Raw genomic sequence first — 15,827 nt, 5'->3', positions numbered from 1 at the left:
GATGAATTGTCTTTCCCTGACCCTGCCTTAAGACAGTGAATAAAACCAGGGAAATGATATCAGTGAGGCAGAATGTCAGAGTGAGAACAGGGTGCAAGGCTGTTTTATTTTGTTTTAATGCTATGAAAATGGGATGCTTATTTACTTTATGGTCAGATTTACTGGTCTGATTTCCTTGACTTAGCTTTTTCTTTGTCATGTCATCATGTCTTGTATAAAAAGAAACAGTATTAAGGCTTCCCACCTAGAAAATGGGCAGCATTCAAATTCTTTGGGTAAGGTTGAAGGGAGAGTTTGCATAATTTATGAGACCTTTAAGTATTTGGAAAGGAGACTCCACATGCTTTTATCTGTTAAATGGACACAGTGTCATGAAGAAGCCCATGCCCTCTGGATCTCTCCTTCTCTCTGAAATTTTTCTCCCTATGGGGAAGACCATTGGGCATTAAATTGGTTGGAAGTCTGTGAAGATTCTTATTCATGGTTTGAACGGGAGGAATTTAAGTGGTGGTGGTGGTGTTGAGAGTCATAACTAGAGACTTGTTTCCAGCTGACTACTTGCATCAGGGGCTGTGGGCAGCCCTGGAGCTGCAGTTGATAGGCACAATCGAGGATAAAAAGAAAAAGACTGAGACATAATAGCAGTGAAGAAGTCATCAGAAGACAGAATGCAAGAAAACTTGGAACTGGCAAATAGCAGACAGCTGATAGGTGGCACTAAAGAACCCGCCTGCCAACGCAGAAGACACAAGAGACCAGAGTTTGATCCCGGGGTCATGAAGATCCCCTGGAGAAGGGCATGGTAATCCACTTTGGTATTCTTGTCTAGAGAACCTCATGGACAGAGGAGCCTGGTGAGCTACAGTCCATGGGGTTGAAAAGCATCAGACAGGACTGAGCGATTGAGCATGTAGACAGCTGAGGAGGGAAAGAACAGTCAGGTCCTGGTAGAGAGAGGTGAGAATTAGAAAAATGGTGCAAACAAAGTTTTACTTTGGCCCTTAACTTTCTGACTTTAGCAGAGAGTCAGTGGCTGTTCTTTGTAGCCCATTGTGAACAGATGTTTTCCTGTGGATTTTTAGAATGGAATTTTGGAGGGCTGTAGACCAGGGTAAAAGGACTTATGTAGTGTGAAATTAGAGTTGTAAGTGATTAGCAAAATGGAAACTTTCTGCCCTGTAACTGTTAAATGACCTTGCTAGAGTCTATATTCAATGGTGATATGCAAATATTAACAGTTTACAAGTAGTTAAGCATATCAGATAGACTTCCCATATAAACTATACCAACTTGATTTCATGCAGGAACCTAGAAGGTGGCCTAGCATTACTAATATTGCTATTTACCACCTAACCATTGCTTTTTCCCTTGTCCAAAATCCATTTTATGTAGGCAAATGACTATAGGGAATTACACCCCATCTCCTAACTATCTAGAACAATGGCATTGCTCTCAAAGGTAAAGAAGTCTCTTTAGAGGCTGACAATTTAAAATCAGAGCATTCATGGTGGGAAGGGAGTTTTAAAGCCATCTAATCTTATCACGTATCTGCTGCTTAAATGTCTTCTATAACAGCGACTTTCAGCTGACTTGTACCTGGGAGCAGGGGCAACAAGAACTTACATTCAGAAAGTATGTATTGAGAACCTACCACGAGGCAGATACTGCACTAGGAATACCGTGGATAATAAGATGGACATCATACCTGCTTTCATGAAACTTTCAGTGGAAAAGACAGATGATTAAAAGGTAAGCCAATAAAAAAAAACTGCAATGATTTTAAAGAATCACAACACTAGAAAACATTAAAGAAGGTTGAATAACAGTTAAAACTAGCTCTCTGAAAATGTTTGCAAAGCCTTCGACTACCCTGCCTATGCCACAGCAAGAGTGCAAAGATAGCTCGTGATATCAGAGTATGGGCACGGGTCCCTTCCGTGTTGTCAAAGCTAAAAATAATTCTCAGATCAGAGCAAACTGCTTAAGGGAGCTACTCTGTCCTTATTTTATATGCACAAAGGGGTATTTATGAATCTGGATGATGAGGAAACTTGATAATGCATATTCATTAATTTGTCACATATTCATTGGGTACCTGCTATGTGCTAGTAACTGCAGGAATAATAGCCCAGGAATAATAGCCCATGAGGACAGAGACTTTTTGTTGTTCGCTGTTGTACCCTCTAGAATAGTAGCTGGCACATGGGAGATGCTAGATTAGTCAGGGTTCTCCAGATAAATAGAACCAATATAATAATAGCATATATTAATAATGATACATTAAAACATTATATATTAAAACATTATATATTAAAACATTGCTATCATATATATGATATCATATATTAAAACATTAAGAATATCACATATTAATATGTGCATGCACATTCACTCAGTCATGTCTGACTCTTTTCGACCCCATGGACTTGTAGTCCACCAGGCTCCTCTGTGCATGGAGTTTTCCAGGCAAGTATACTGGAGTGGGTTGCTATTTCCTACTCCAGGGGATCTTCCTGACCTGGGCATTAAGACCACATCTCCTGCATCTCCTGAACTGGCAGGTAGATTCTTTACCACTGTGTCACCTGGGAAGCCACACACACACACACACACACACACACACACACACACACACACACACACACATGACAGGACTTGCCTGGTAGTAATGAAGACTAAGAAGCCCCACAATCTGCCATCGTCAAGCTGAAGAATCAGGAAAGACTGGTATAATCCAAGCCCTAAAGCCTGAGAACCAGGAGCACAGATATCCAAGGGTAGAAAAAAATTGAGGTCTCAGCTCAGAAAGACAATGTGCCCTTCTTCCACCTTTTTGTTCTATTAATTTGTTCTATTAATATGCACTTCTTTAGTGGATTGGTTGATGCCCACCCACATTGGTGAAGGAAACCTTCTTTACTCAGTCTACTGATTCACATGTTAATCCCTTCCAGAAATACCCTCAGACACACTCAGAAATAATGTTGCATCAACTATCTAGACATCCCTTAGCTGAGTCCAGCTAACATACAAAAGTAACCGTCACAGGTCCTTACTATACTATTTAACTGAATAAAAAGATCAACAGAAGGCATTGAAAATTCCAATTCTAAAATAGTTAAGTTGACTACTTTGGTGGCTCGGATGGTAAAGAATTTGCCTGCACTGCAGGAGGTCAGTATCCCTCACCCAGAAAGATCAGTTGGAGAAGGGAATGGCAACCCATTCCAGTATTCTTGCCTGAAGAATTCCATGCACAGAGGAGCCTGGTGGGCTACATAAAGTAGTAGACTCTATTCTACTATTTTGTGAAGAGTCAAACACAACTGAGCAACTTACACTAATGCTAACTAACTTTAAAATAGCAAGCTTAGGAGGTTGAAGATTTTCAAATTTTACAACTGACAAAACTGGGTCTTAAAAGGATAAGACTGTGGGTTAAGCTTGCATAGTTAATGAAACAGACAGCCAATACTAAAGGTCACTTCTGCCTAATTCTTTTTTTTTTTCCATTTATTTTTATTAGTTGGAGGCTAATTACTTTAATTCTTATTGTGTACTCTGAGGTCTCTTGTCATGACAGTGGGATATGGAGAAGCAGAATCCTGATACAAGCTATGACCATGTGTTTCTCAGCTAAGTTTGTCCTGTGACTTTGAAATAAGTTTCCCAAATTCACATTTCAAGATGGAGTCCTCCAGAATTTGGTCCCTGACTAAATCTAGTCTCCTTTCTAAAGATTAATATTAGCCTCTCCTCTTAAAGCTTCTTTTAGAAGTCTATTTGCCTTGAGAATGTCAAATTTCTTACCATTTCCATGCTTTTCCATACACTAGAGCTTCCTTGCCTGGTGGATCAGATGGTAAAGAATCTGCCTGCAATACAGGAGACCCAGGTTCAATCCCTGGGTTAGGAAGATCCCCTGGAGAGTGGAATGACAACTCACTCCAGTATTCTTGCCTGGAGAATCCCATGCGCAGAGGAGCCTGGTAGACTACATAGTCCACGGGGCTGCAAAGATTTGGACATGACTGAGCAGCTAACACACTTTCCATACACTATTGTTCCACATGAAATTTCCTTTGTTCCTGCTCTTGCTGGTAATATTTCCACCAGTTCTCCAAAATCTAGCCCAAGAACCGCCCCCTACAACATGTCTTCTCTAAACCCCGGGAAAGAATCAGGCACCCCTGCTCTACGATCCTCTGGCTCTCCACACACCACTCTATCATGTAAGTACGAAATCCTCAAATTGCTCCACGTACTGCTCTATCTTGCCAACATGACTTTGAGCTCTTAGGAGAGTAGCTCTATATTTTACTTCATTCCTGTAATTTAATCAAATGGATGATGAATAGACAAATTAATCCCGAAATGAATAACCATGACTGCAAGGATACACCATTAGGAGTAGAGTCTAGCACTACTTCAGAATGACAAAGATATTAAGTGATTGACAAAAACATATCAGACATTAATCAGGTATTAGAACTAGGGGATACAAAAAAGAGGGGTAAAGTTCATGAGAAGCAAAAGCCAGGGGCTTTAGGGCCTTCCCTGGTGGTCCAGGTGAAGTCTAGACTCAAAGCTCTCAAGGCAAGAGGCCCAGGTTTCATCTCTGGTTGGGGAACTAAATCCCACATGTTGTAACTAAGAATTTGCAAGCCACAACTGAAGATCCTGCATGCCACAATTAAAGATTCCACATGCTGCACCTAACAGAGCCCGCATCCAGCAACTGAAGAGTCCACGTGCCTTAACTAGGGATGCTGCCCCGAGGATTGAGGATCCCTAGTGCTGCAGCTGGGAACCATACAGCCAAATAAATAAATTTAAAAAAAAAAAGAAGAAGCAAAGGCTAGGGGGTCTTTTTGTTGTTGTTGTTGTTGTTGTTGTTTGAGTCCCTGCGTTAGAATACAGCCTAATTAAATTCCAGCTACCAAGAGAGAGGCTATGAAAGGGTGAGTGGAGAAATTATTTGTATCTTGCGGTTTAGAAATCAACTGATTCAGCTCTGGTGGGGAAAAGGGATTGAGAATCTGGCCATGAGAAGACTGTGACTCATGTTGACTTTTTTCTCCTCTCCTGGGTTCTCCTGAAACCCCATACTGTTTTGAATAGGCTTAACTACAACTTGAATTGCTTGAAGCTGCACTCAGAGATGACTCCATTCACATTGAAATGAATTCTCCTTTCACAGATTTTGTACTCAGAGAACATCTCTTTCTCTTTGGAACTCTTTTGGATATTGATTTTGACTCAAACTTGTCTTACTAAAATAAAAAAGAAAGAAATCGCCCAATCAATCTTTACTTTAGTTGAAAGCAATATAGCTTTTCAAACTAGAATTTTTTTAATTTTTTTCCAATGATACAAAGTATATAAGATGAGAAAAGCCTGGGATTGAGAATTTTGATCCTTCTGAATTTCATTGCTTTGTTTATATGTCCATCTCTACCCAATTCTTAAGCAGTACTGTTTTATTTTTCCTATTCCGGTGTGTGAAGTTGTGCTTTGCTTCTAGCAAGTACCTACCAAATAGTACCTACCAAATAGTAGTCAAACAGAGTTGAAATAATGACAGCTATAATAAACCTATTTTTCTTAAAAACCTATTTTTCTTAAATTATCCTGATGGCTAGTATAGGCAGAACCTGCCTAGATTTAGGTTCTAGCTTTGCCATTTACCAGCTATTCAAACAGATTGGTATACTTCAGGGCCTTCCTGGTGACAGATACCTTGGTGTCCCTAGCTTCTTGTTTGTAAGAAGAAACAATTTAGTCTCCCAGGCCTTCCCTAAGTTTGAAAGTGCAGACTCAAACAGCTAATGGTTAGACAAGTGAGAAAATGAATAAGGAAAGGAAAAGCAGTTTCAAGCAAGAAAAGTAATAAGAGCTTGAACAATAGAGTCACAGGATTCCTAGTCCCTCTTCAAGGAATGTAGGTAGCAGTCTGATGCATAGCTCTGAGCTGCTTTGCAGAAACCAAGACCTCCCTCCCCTGACCCACCCAGTGGAAGATCGTGACTACATGCTGATCACAAGCATGAAGACCTCAGACTGGTTGGAATCAGAAGACTGATGATTGAAACATTAGCTTGTTACCTTACCACCAAGCAGTCAAAACAACAACAACAAAAATCCATGAGCTAATCATGCATCCTGGGCCCCTCAATCCTAGTGTTATCACTTAAAAACACTTGCCCAAAAGATACTGAGAAGTCTTAGGTCATCTGAGTGCTAGCTGCACATTTTCCTTTCTTAGTGCCCTGCAAATGAATGCAGTGCTTTCCTTCATCACAACCCACTGTCAGTAGACTGACTTTGTCGCAAATGAATCAGAGTTTGGTTTGGTAATATCATATGATCTATGATTTTGTATAAGATACCTCTCTATGTGTCAGTAGGCTTGTCTCTAACATGGGAATGAAAATTACACCTATCTCTTAGGTTCTTGTGAGAATTAAATGAATTAATATATGTAAAGTTCTTGATACAGGATCAATACATATTAAGATCAATGCAAATCCTAGGCCTTTGTACTTTTATGAAACCCTCTGCTCCAATTTTTCTGATTTTTCCCCTTGGAAATTAGGTTAAAAATGGAAAAGTGGACTTTTATTTATGTATTAATTTTATTTATAAATTTCCCTTTGTAGATCTATCCTGTTTCCTGCTAGCCTTTACCAAAACACAGCAGTCCCTTTAGTGAAGTTAAGTAGGTTATGCCCAGGGAAGTCCCACAAAATAATGATGGATCAAGGACAGTAGGTAACCCAAAAAGATAACCAATATAAAGCAATTTCATTTTAAGATAGACTGGAACTTGTGAAATTTAAGTTTGTAAAAAGTAGAGAGTATTCATTTGATTTTCTTCAACTTCATTCCACATTGAATTCTCTGCAAAGACACTGTCTAACCATTATTGTGAAGTGCAGAAAACAAAAGCCTTGATATTTAAGTTCACTTGACCTTGAATGCTGGCTCTACAACTTGATGTGAACATGGGCATATCATAAAATTTCTCCAAGTCTAGTTTCCTCATTTATGATTATAGGAAGATCATAATAGTATGATTAATTAAAGTTTAAGGAATGATTTAAGCTCTTTAAACTAAACACACACACATACATACACTTATACATGTAGTCACACATGCACATGTTAATAGACACTTGTATTACCCCTACCTATCATCACCACAAGTTAATAATGGTTGTTTCAGTTTTACAAATGCATTCAGAAACAGACAAACATGATGAGCAATTTACCAAAGTCACATAGAGAATAAGTGGCAGATCTAATATCTGAACCTAAATGTTTCTGGCTGTAAAGCCATGATCTCTGGCTTTATTACACCATCTTTTGTTACACAGCTGATCTGAGCATAAATGCAGTGATCTAGAAAATATCTAGTATGAGGTCCAGCATATGGTAGATTCTTCATAAATACTACTGTAATACTAAAGTAATAGTTACTTTAATACTTGAATGCTTTGTTAAATGATGATAATGGTGATGCCTTTAATGATAAAAATATTAGAAATAAATATTATTTACCACCTATTTAGCATTATACTTTATATACTTTGCATTTATTTAGCATTTATAATATAGGATCAGGAACATTGTTATTATCATCCCCATTTAAAAAATTTATAAAAAGGAAAAGTGAGAGGAAAAAGAGGGAGAGAGAGAGGAATGGGGTGGGGATAAAGAAGGGTTAGAATTTTTTGAAAATCAATCAGATTTAAATTCAGGACTATATCATTTATTCATATCTGGCAAAATTTTGCACATAAAGTATTTGAAAATATTCCTTGCCTTTTTAATAATGATTCCAATTTTCCTCTTTTCTAATACCTTATTTTGAAGTGGTTGAATACTTAAACCACGTGCATGCCACTTAAAATTATTAGTCATGTTGTTCTTTGTTTTTATACCATAGCTAATGAGTTTTATCCTAGTCTCTACTTTAAAAGGGGCTTCCCTGGTGACTCAGAGGTTAAGAACTTGCCTGCAATGTGGGAAACCTGGGTTCGATCCTTGGGGTGGGAAGATTCCCTTCCTAACCCCCTTGGGTTGAGAAGAGGGCAGGGCGAACCGCTCCTGTATTCTTGCCTGGACAATCCCCATGGGCAGAGGAGCCTTGTGAGCTACAGTCCATGGGGTTGCAAAGAGTTGGACACAACTGAGTGACTAAGCACACTATTTACAAAGGGAAATTTCATCACAAAGTTGAGTAGCAGGCCTAAAGTTTATTCTTCCACATGATAGTTTATCTTTAACCTGGAACAATAAACCTGAGGCAGTCTGTGAGATACACCTGTCTGTCTGGCTGTCTCTCTCCCCAAACTTATGGTACTTATTGATGCTCTATATGTATAGAGTGCTAGGTACCCAAATTGAATAATACAATATAAACCTTGTCCTTGAGTTAACAGTGTGGAAGGCAACATAGACATCTCATGCAGAGGTGGTACACTGGGGACCAGAAGTATTCAAATGAATTCCCAATGCATCCATCTAGCAAGTGTCCTGAGCGCAAATCTAAACACTTTCTAAGTCATCAACCTCTCTAAAATCTGCACGGATTGGTTTGAAACTTATCCTCCTCTCCTAATGATAATTATACATGGCATTCAAAGCAGTTAAAGAAAGCTTGCCCCTCTGAATTTTGTGTATGCATATTGATGGAATGCATATTGCTCCTTCTATTCCCCTTAGAGTTCTTGCTACAGAAAGGAGAATAAAGACCTTTCCAACACTGCAGATGAAGTTCTACAATGCTAGTCACTCTTTGTGACTCATTGCAGTGGGTTGTATATTTGCTAAATGGCACGGTGTTGATACTTTTCTTAGTTCCACGCACTGCGAAGAGTCACTTATCCTCCCTATGAAAGTCCCAGTTTCCTAAAACAGAGAGTATAATATCTATTTCAGGAATGTTTTAAAGACTGCATAAAATAAGGAAAAATCTCCACATAGTTTCAAGTTCAAGAGATTTGGACAAAATGTAGGTTAATTTAATAGAATATATAAATTTTAACTTAGGAAATAGTATGGGGTACCAATATGTACCAGAAACTGCAAATAAATACACTGAGATTTTACTTGTTAAAAAATAATTTGCTTGTAGAGAAATAATCTTAAATATACTTGAAGATTTTATTTATGCCTTACATTAAAAGGCACATCACATTGTTTAAAGAAAGAATATAGATTATAACTTGTGTCAGCCAGGGTCCTGGAGGAAGAACATGGTATAAATTTAGGAGAGTTTAAGAAAGGACAACTGACTGAACTTAAGGAAACCAAATAGGCACAGTGCAGTGTACCAAGGCTAGTAACCCAGAGGAGTTTTTACTGCTCATGAACAGATAAATGGAAGACACACAACTGAACCCTGAAGAGCGTGGCTGTAAGGAGGAAGCAGCCTGACACATATGTGGCCTTCAGCAGAGGGATGTGGGTAACCATGGTGAATTCACCCTCCATATGCCCTTTCACCTACTCCCAGCGCCTTCCATTGGCTGAACCCAACTTAAAGTCAGAGGTCAAAGGAAAGGTTTGCCAGAGCAGGACAGAAAAAGGCAGACAGTGAAAGCAGATCTACAGAGGTAAATGAAAGATAACCAGGACAGAGGGGAAGGGTCATTAACATTAATAAGGAGGTAACATTACTGCATTGGGATAAACTGAAAGTAAGGGGATAGTTAAAATGTTATACGGATACAGATAAAGACAACTTAACTATATGTTTCTCAAAATTATTTTCTGCTTGGTGTTCATGATTTCATGTCTTTGAAGTTCTTTGGGTTCTTTAATGCTGAAACATTGCAAGTGCCCTGAACTATGGAAAAAATAACTTCACTTTCGATACCGACTTTTTTGAGTCACCTGTAATCCAAAGATCCAAAAACTAATCTATTATCTCAACCTCAGTGATTTTGGGTGATGTTTAGGAAGTTGGTTACTCTTTCTGGAACTCATGTAAGGTCACATTTAAAATAATTGAGCTGATCACACTGATCTTTAATAGAGATTAAACTTCTAGGATTCTATGCTCCAATGTATGGCTTGGGCAGCTGCAGGAAAAGGAAAGGATCTAAACCTGAGGATAAATATGATAAATTTACTCAAGTGTGTTTACGTTAGATAGAGGTGGTAAAAAGGGAAGTCTTCTTGTTAGCATGCTTAATATAGGCTTGGTGGTTTTAAGCGATCAAAACTATATTAAGCCATCCATACAAATACTTTTTAATGATAATGACACAATTCAGAATCATTGTCCTCCATTTAAACACCTTTCTACAAAACACATTGCTGGTGTGAGATTCCCTATATTGCTCTCCTCCGGCCACATTTCAATCCAATTCCAAGACAATTGGAATTTAGTCTGCAATTGAATTTTTACAGAAGACCACATGTGATGCTTTGGTAAAATCAACACTTACATCATTAGCACAGCCTCAATTATGCCGTCCCCTAACAGAAGGTTAACTGATCCTACAAGGCTCTTGTGTAATCTTTTGTAGACATGATTTTGGTCTAAACACAATTTTATTGAGTGGTCTCAACACGCTAGGCACTGGGACATGTGCTCTTACACGCTTGCTCTGACTGATTCTTTAGAACAGTTCTGGGAAGAGAGAGATGCCTTTTCCCATTTATAGATGAGGACATTGAGTCTTTCACTCTTTCTTTCATACTTAATATCCTTCCTGCTCAGAGGTGGTCTTTTCTCCAGTTTTTGGTGCTGACCAATTCCTGATTCATTATAAATTTCAAAATTTAACACAAATTTAATCATTTTAGAGATACAGAGAAAAAATATGTAGAACTAGTGCCTAAGAAAGTGGGATTTGTAGCTAGATTGTTTGGATTTGAATGTGAGCCCTGCCATTTGTTGTTTATTTGACTTTGGTTATATTATTTAACTTCTTTGCTCCTCAGGTTCCCCATCTAAAAAATATGGGGACATTTGGAATACATACTGCATTTATCATCCTCCTTGTACATAGATGTGTCATTTCTGAAAAATGTCTTTTGAAATGAGGGTGAGATGTCCTTCACTACCCATTTTTCCTTTCTTCTGGCTGGAATGGGGAAGTGATGGCTGGGGCCACAGATACCATATTGTGTAATGGGATACCATGGGATAAAAGACTATGTATTATAGAAGACCAAATAGAAGGTTCTTGCTATTTTGAACAACCTATGTCCAGATAGCTTTGTGAATAAGAGAGAAAAAAATGTCTACTTTATTTAGCCACTTGTATTTGAGTCTTTCCATCATATATTCACATGGTTTAGAAAGAGGGAAGATAATAAGAGATGAAAGTACAGCCAGAAATAAGGGGTGCAAATTTATCTCAAACTCTATAAGTTGGATTACTGAGGATCAGAAACATACCACCATGTGTTGATAAAGCACATGCATGCAGGTTTTAACATTGCCTAGAAGGCCCATGTTCTGGTATTCTCATAATTCCTTTCCTGTTTCACTTTTCTCCAGAGAAGACTTAGCTGATTCCATCCTATTCCTGAGTCGAAAACTTAGGACTAAGTCGAAAACTTAGTCGACAACTTAGGATGGATCTTCATTATTATATTTGCCTTTTCTACACTATGGGCACAGGGCCCCATCTATCTTCATTTTGGTGACAAGCTAGCAGTCTGCAAAATGTCTGGCACATGGAAATGCTCAATAATATATGGCACATGGAAATGCTCAATAATATATATATCCATACTCAGGTATCTTTTAAGAAACATTGTAAACATTTTCAGGTTCAAACTGAAAACAACAATCAAAATATACTTAAATGACCAAATGGACTAGATACTTTATGAGGTCTTGTGGAAACTTTCTCATTTAATCCACATGACAACCCTATGAGGTAGATATTATAATTTTACAAAGAAGAGGTCCTGAATCCTGAGGCCAACAAACAGCTGAAACCAGACTGGACCACAGGTCTGTCTGGTGCATTATTTTATGATCATTTAATTCTCTGAAATGTTTGCAAGAATGAGAAAAAGAATCTACAAAATGCCCCCTTTTCAACAAATCTTTTGAAACTCAGGGGCAATACTGTCAGCATAGTTTCTTTTCCCCAGAAGAATCAGACTAAGGGGCATCTTCAAAATGAGAGCCAAATGGGCTCTCTAATCAATGTCTTTGAGTCTATTTGACACAATATCCTGTAAAAAAAAAAAATCTAATTATATACATATATATATATATTTTTTAGAATAATTTAAAATATATGCTATAACATAGTCATGTCTATATTTATATATCTATGTACAAATTTATGTGTAAACACATTTTTTTAAGAGATAGCATATCCTAGCCTGGTAGCTGTATGTGGCTTATTACAGGACCAATGGGAACGAGGGATAGTGAGGAGACTAACTGGCCACTTCTTTAACCCAGGAATAAAAGCATGTGGTTATCTTAGTACCAAGGGAGTGAATTCTCCGTTTTAGCATCATTCAACCAAAACACACTGGCCTGGGTTCTGGTTTCTAATTGTCTTCCTCAAAAAGGTATTTGTTTTTCCTTTTGTATTATGAGAAAAGGCGTGTTGTGGTCTGATGGAGTAAGAACCAGTTCACTTGGGTTCCATTTGAGCTCTACCACTTACTGGCCATAATGACCACTGGAAAGTTATTTATTTTTTTTTTTTTTTTTTTTTTTTTTTTTAGAATAACAAAAAATATTTTACTAAAACATAAGATTTACAGAAGTTTCCAGACAAGCCATACAAAATGGTCACAAGCTTTTTCTTGAAGGGAGGATTCTACACTTGACAGCAAGGTCACAATGTTATTAGTGAGGGCTGTGATGTCTGTTTAATGTTCCCATTTTGGCTCAAACAATCAAGCTTGTCCATCTACAGCGTCTAAATAAAGTTAGACTTGGCTAGAGAGCATATTCTAAAGAACTGGTTAGCTGCTTTTAACCAATGCAATTAGATCACCATAAAAAGGGGGAAAGGAGCCCATAAAATTAAAATAAAACTACCTTCCCCCCCACCAAAAAAAAAAAATAACAATAAAATAAAGAAAAACACCCACACCCCTGCAGCTAACCCTGACAACTACCTTCATTCACAGTGCTTTATACTTAAACCATGATGGGGGAAATGAATAAAAGCAGAGAGGCGCCACTGCTTTTAAACGTTTCGCAACAATCCAGATGGTACTTCTAGCCTCTGCTCATGCTTTACAACAGTGAATCAGGACAAGACATAGATTTGCTAATGTGCATTTAATCACCAAAGGGTTGAAGATGTCTGGGTTTTTATTCTGTAATGTTTCTAAGACTGTGTCCATTAAATGCAAACAAAAAAGGAAGAAGTCTTGGCAGAACAGGAGAAGTGATGCACACTTGAGGATCGAAGCGATTTAAATATTATTCATGGCATATAGCCTAGTCCATGCTCTAGCTGTTTCTATGGCTTGGGCTTCGTTGGTCTTCCATTGCTCCGCTACATCATTTGCTAATGGATCATCTGGATTGGGAGCACTTAACAAAGCCTGGATCGATAGCAGAACTGTGCGGATCTGCAGTGCTGGGGACCACTTATCTTTCAAAATATCTAAACATATTCTTCCCAACTTGTCTACATTAGGATGATAAATTTTGGTCATGAAACGTACTTTAGGGGCTGCCATTGGGTATTCTTCTGGAAGGAATAGTTCAAGTTTAAAAGTCCCTCCCTCAAAGGGGGAATCCTGAGGGCCGGCAATGACCACATGAAAATAACGGGCGTTGCTCTCATCTGGTTCTGCTTTAATGCCAGGAACTGGTTCTGCCAGCAAACGCTGGGTTTCCTTGATAATCCTGCGGGGCAGCCCGGCCATCTTGTCAGATCCCGAGTTCGGCCTCTGGTCTCGTCTCCGGCTCCGCTCTCCTCTGGAAAGTTATTTAAATCTTGAACTTTAATTTTCTCATCTGTGCAAATGGGGATAATTAGAGCACCTGCTTCTCAGGGTTATTCTGGGCATTAAACTGGATAAGGCAGGTAAAGGTCTCAGATCATCATGGATTATTAAAATATACTAGCCTTCTGCACAGGCTTACTTTCCCATTTCCGAAGATAGTCCAAAATCAAGAAGGGCCATGCAATAGGCTGGAGAAATAAACACACATTTCCAGGTGTGTGTGCTTCCTCTCCCATTTTCATTAGAAAATGATTCCCAGGATGTAGCCCAGAAGCAATCAGCTAATGAGAAATGTAGGCTGTGAGAAGGTCAGTTCAAGCCAATGCTGATTATAGTGAGGGATACATCACTGGGGTTAGAAAGTCCCCAAATCTTTTGAGGTTTTCCAAAAAAAACTAAGTGAGGTGAAAGTTGCTCAGTCGTGTCTGACTCTGCAACCCCATGAACTATCTAGGCCACCAGGCTCCTCCGTCCATGAGATTTTCCGGGCAAGAGTACTGGAGTGGGTAGCCATTCCCTTCTCCAGGGGATCTTCCTGACCCAGGGACTGAACCTGGGTCTCCGGCACGGCAGGCAGATATTTCACCATCTGAGCCACCAGAGGCCTGCCTCCTGATGGCTGCAGCCTGGGCCAAATCTGCTACTATGCTTTGTCTCCGCAAGAGGGTATTGAGAGAGTGGATAAAGCATGTACACACTGCTGTATTTAAAATGGACAACCAACAAGGACCTACTGCATAGCACAGAGAACTCTGCTCCATTTATGTGGTAGCCTGGGTAGGAGGGGTGTTTGGGGGAGAATGGTTATATGTGCATGGTTGGCTGAGTCCCTTCACAGTTCACCTAAAACTATTACAACATTGTTTGTTAACTTGCTATACTCCAATACAAAATAAGTTTTTTTCTTTTTTTTTTTTTAAGACCATTACAGTATACTAACACATATATATGGACTTTAGAAAGATGGTAACGATAACCCTATATGCAAAACAGAAAAAGAGACTCGGATGTATAGAACAGACTTGTGGACTCTGGGAGAAGGCGAGGGTGGGATGTTTCAAGAGAACGGCATTGAAACATGTATATTATCTAGGGTGAAACAGATCACCAGCCCAGGTTGGGTGCATGAGACAAGTGCTCGGGCCTGGTGGACTGGGAAGACCCAGAGGGATCGGGTGGAGAGGGAGGTGGGAGGGGGGACTGGGATGGGGAATACATGTAAATCCATGGCTAATTCATTTCAATGTATGACAAAAACTACTGTAATGATGTAAAGTAATTAGCCTCCAACTAATAAAAATAAATGGAAAAAAAAAAAAAAAGTCAAAAAAAAAAAAAAAAGCTGATTCAATATCCTTAACCTTATTTCCTCAGGGCAGTTGGTTGACATCCAGCCACGCCTGCAGACATTCTCTGAGTCACGCTGAGTCCTAGGGCTTCTCTCAGCGAAGAAGGTTTGCTCACCCTCATCCACATATTGACACTTTGATACAAACCTGGCCTCTTCTCCTGGAGAAAGAGGTATTTTCCTCACTCTGCTCCAATCAATTTTTTTTTTGAGAATTTCCCAGTTAACAAGAATCAGCTGCCTGACCATGGAATTAGACATATCCGCACTGAGATCCCACCCCTGTTGCCCTCTGACTGTTTGATGATGGTCACTGAGCCCCTGTGAGCTTCTGCACATGTGAAATCGAGGCATTGATCTTCGCTGTCTGTCACAACAATGTAAGGACAAGGAAGTAAAATGGAAAATGCCGAGGTCATCAACTGAAAACATGATGCAACCATTAACCATAAATATAGTTATTTAAATCCTACCTATCTTGGAGTTTCATCTCAAAACTCTGCTCTTTTTGAAGCTATCCTTG

At 39.0% G+C, this 15,827-nt stretch overlaps 1 protein-coding gene and 1 long non-coding RNA gene across 2 annotated transcripts in view; both read right to left on the bottom strand.

Annotated features, from left to right (window-relative positions):
• Window positions 1-15,827, bottom strand: part of LOC139031729 (uncharacterized) — a 2,010,631-nt gene that overhangs the window by 725,163 nt on the left and 1,269,641 nt on the right. The gene's annotated exons all lie outside the window — the stretch shown is intronic.
• On the bottom strand, window positions 12,677-13,923 carry LOC110140032 (ubiquitin-conjugating enzyme E2 N). The gene has a single exon (XM_020898290.2). It carries the CDS (start codon window positions 13,873-13,875, stop codon window positions 13,417-13,419), a length of 459 nt encoding a protein of 152 aa, XP_020753949.2. The 5' UTR covers window positions 13,876-13,923; the 3' UTR covers window positions 12,677-13,416.

Source organism: Odocoileus virginianus, chromosome 28 (genome assembly GCF_023699985.2).
Source record: "Odocoileus virginianus isolate 20LAN1187 ecotype Illinois chromosome 28, Ovbor_1.2, whole genome shotgun sequence".
Classification (NCBI taxonomy): domain Eukaryota; kingdom Metazoa; phylum Chordata; class Mammalia; order Artiodactyla; family Cervidae; genus Odocoileus; species Odocoileus virginianus.
Note: the sequence above shows the minus strand (reverse complement) of the source record. Positions and strands in the feature narration are given on the sequence as shown.

Coding starts and splice junctions, on each gene's coding strand:
- LOC110140032 (XM_020898290.2), bottom strand. CDS start 13,875: ATGGCCGGGCTGCCCCGCAGGATTATCAAGGAAACCCAGCGTTTGCTG.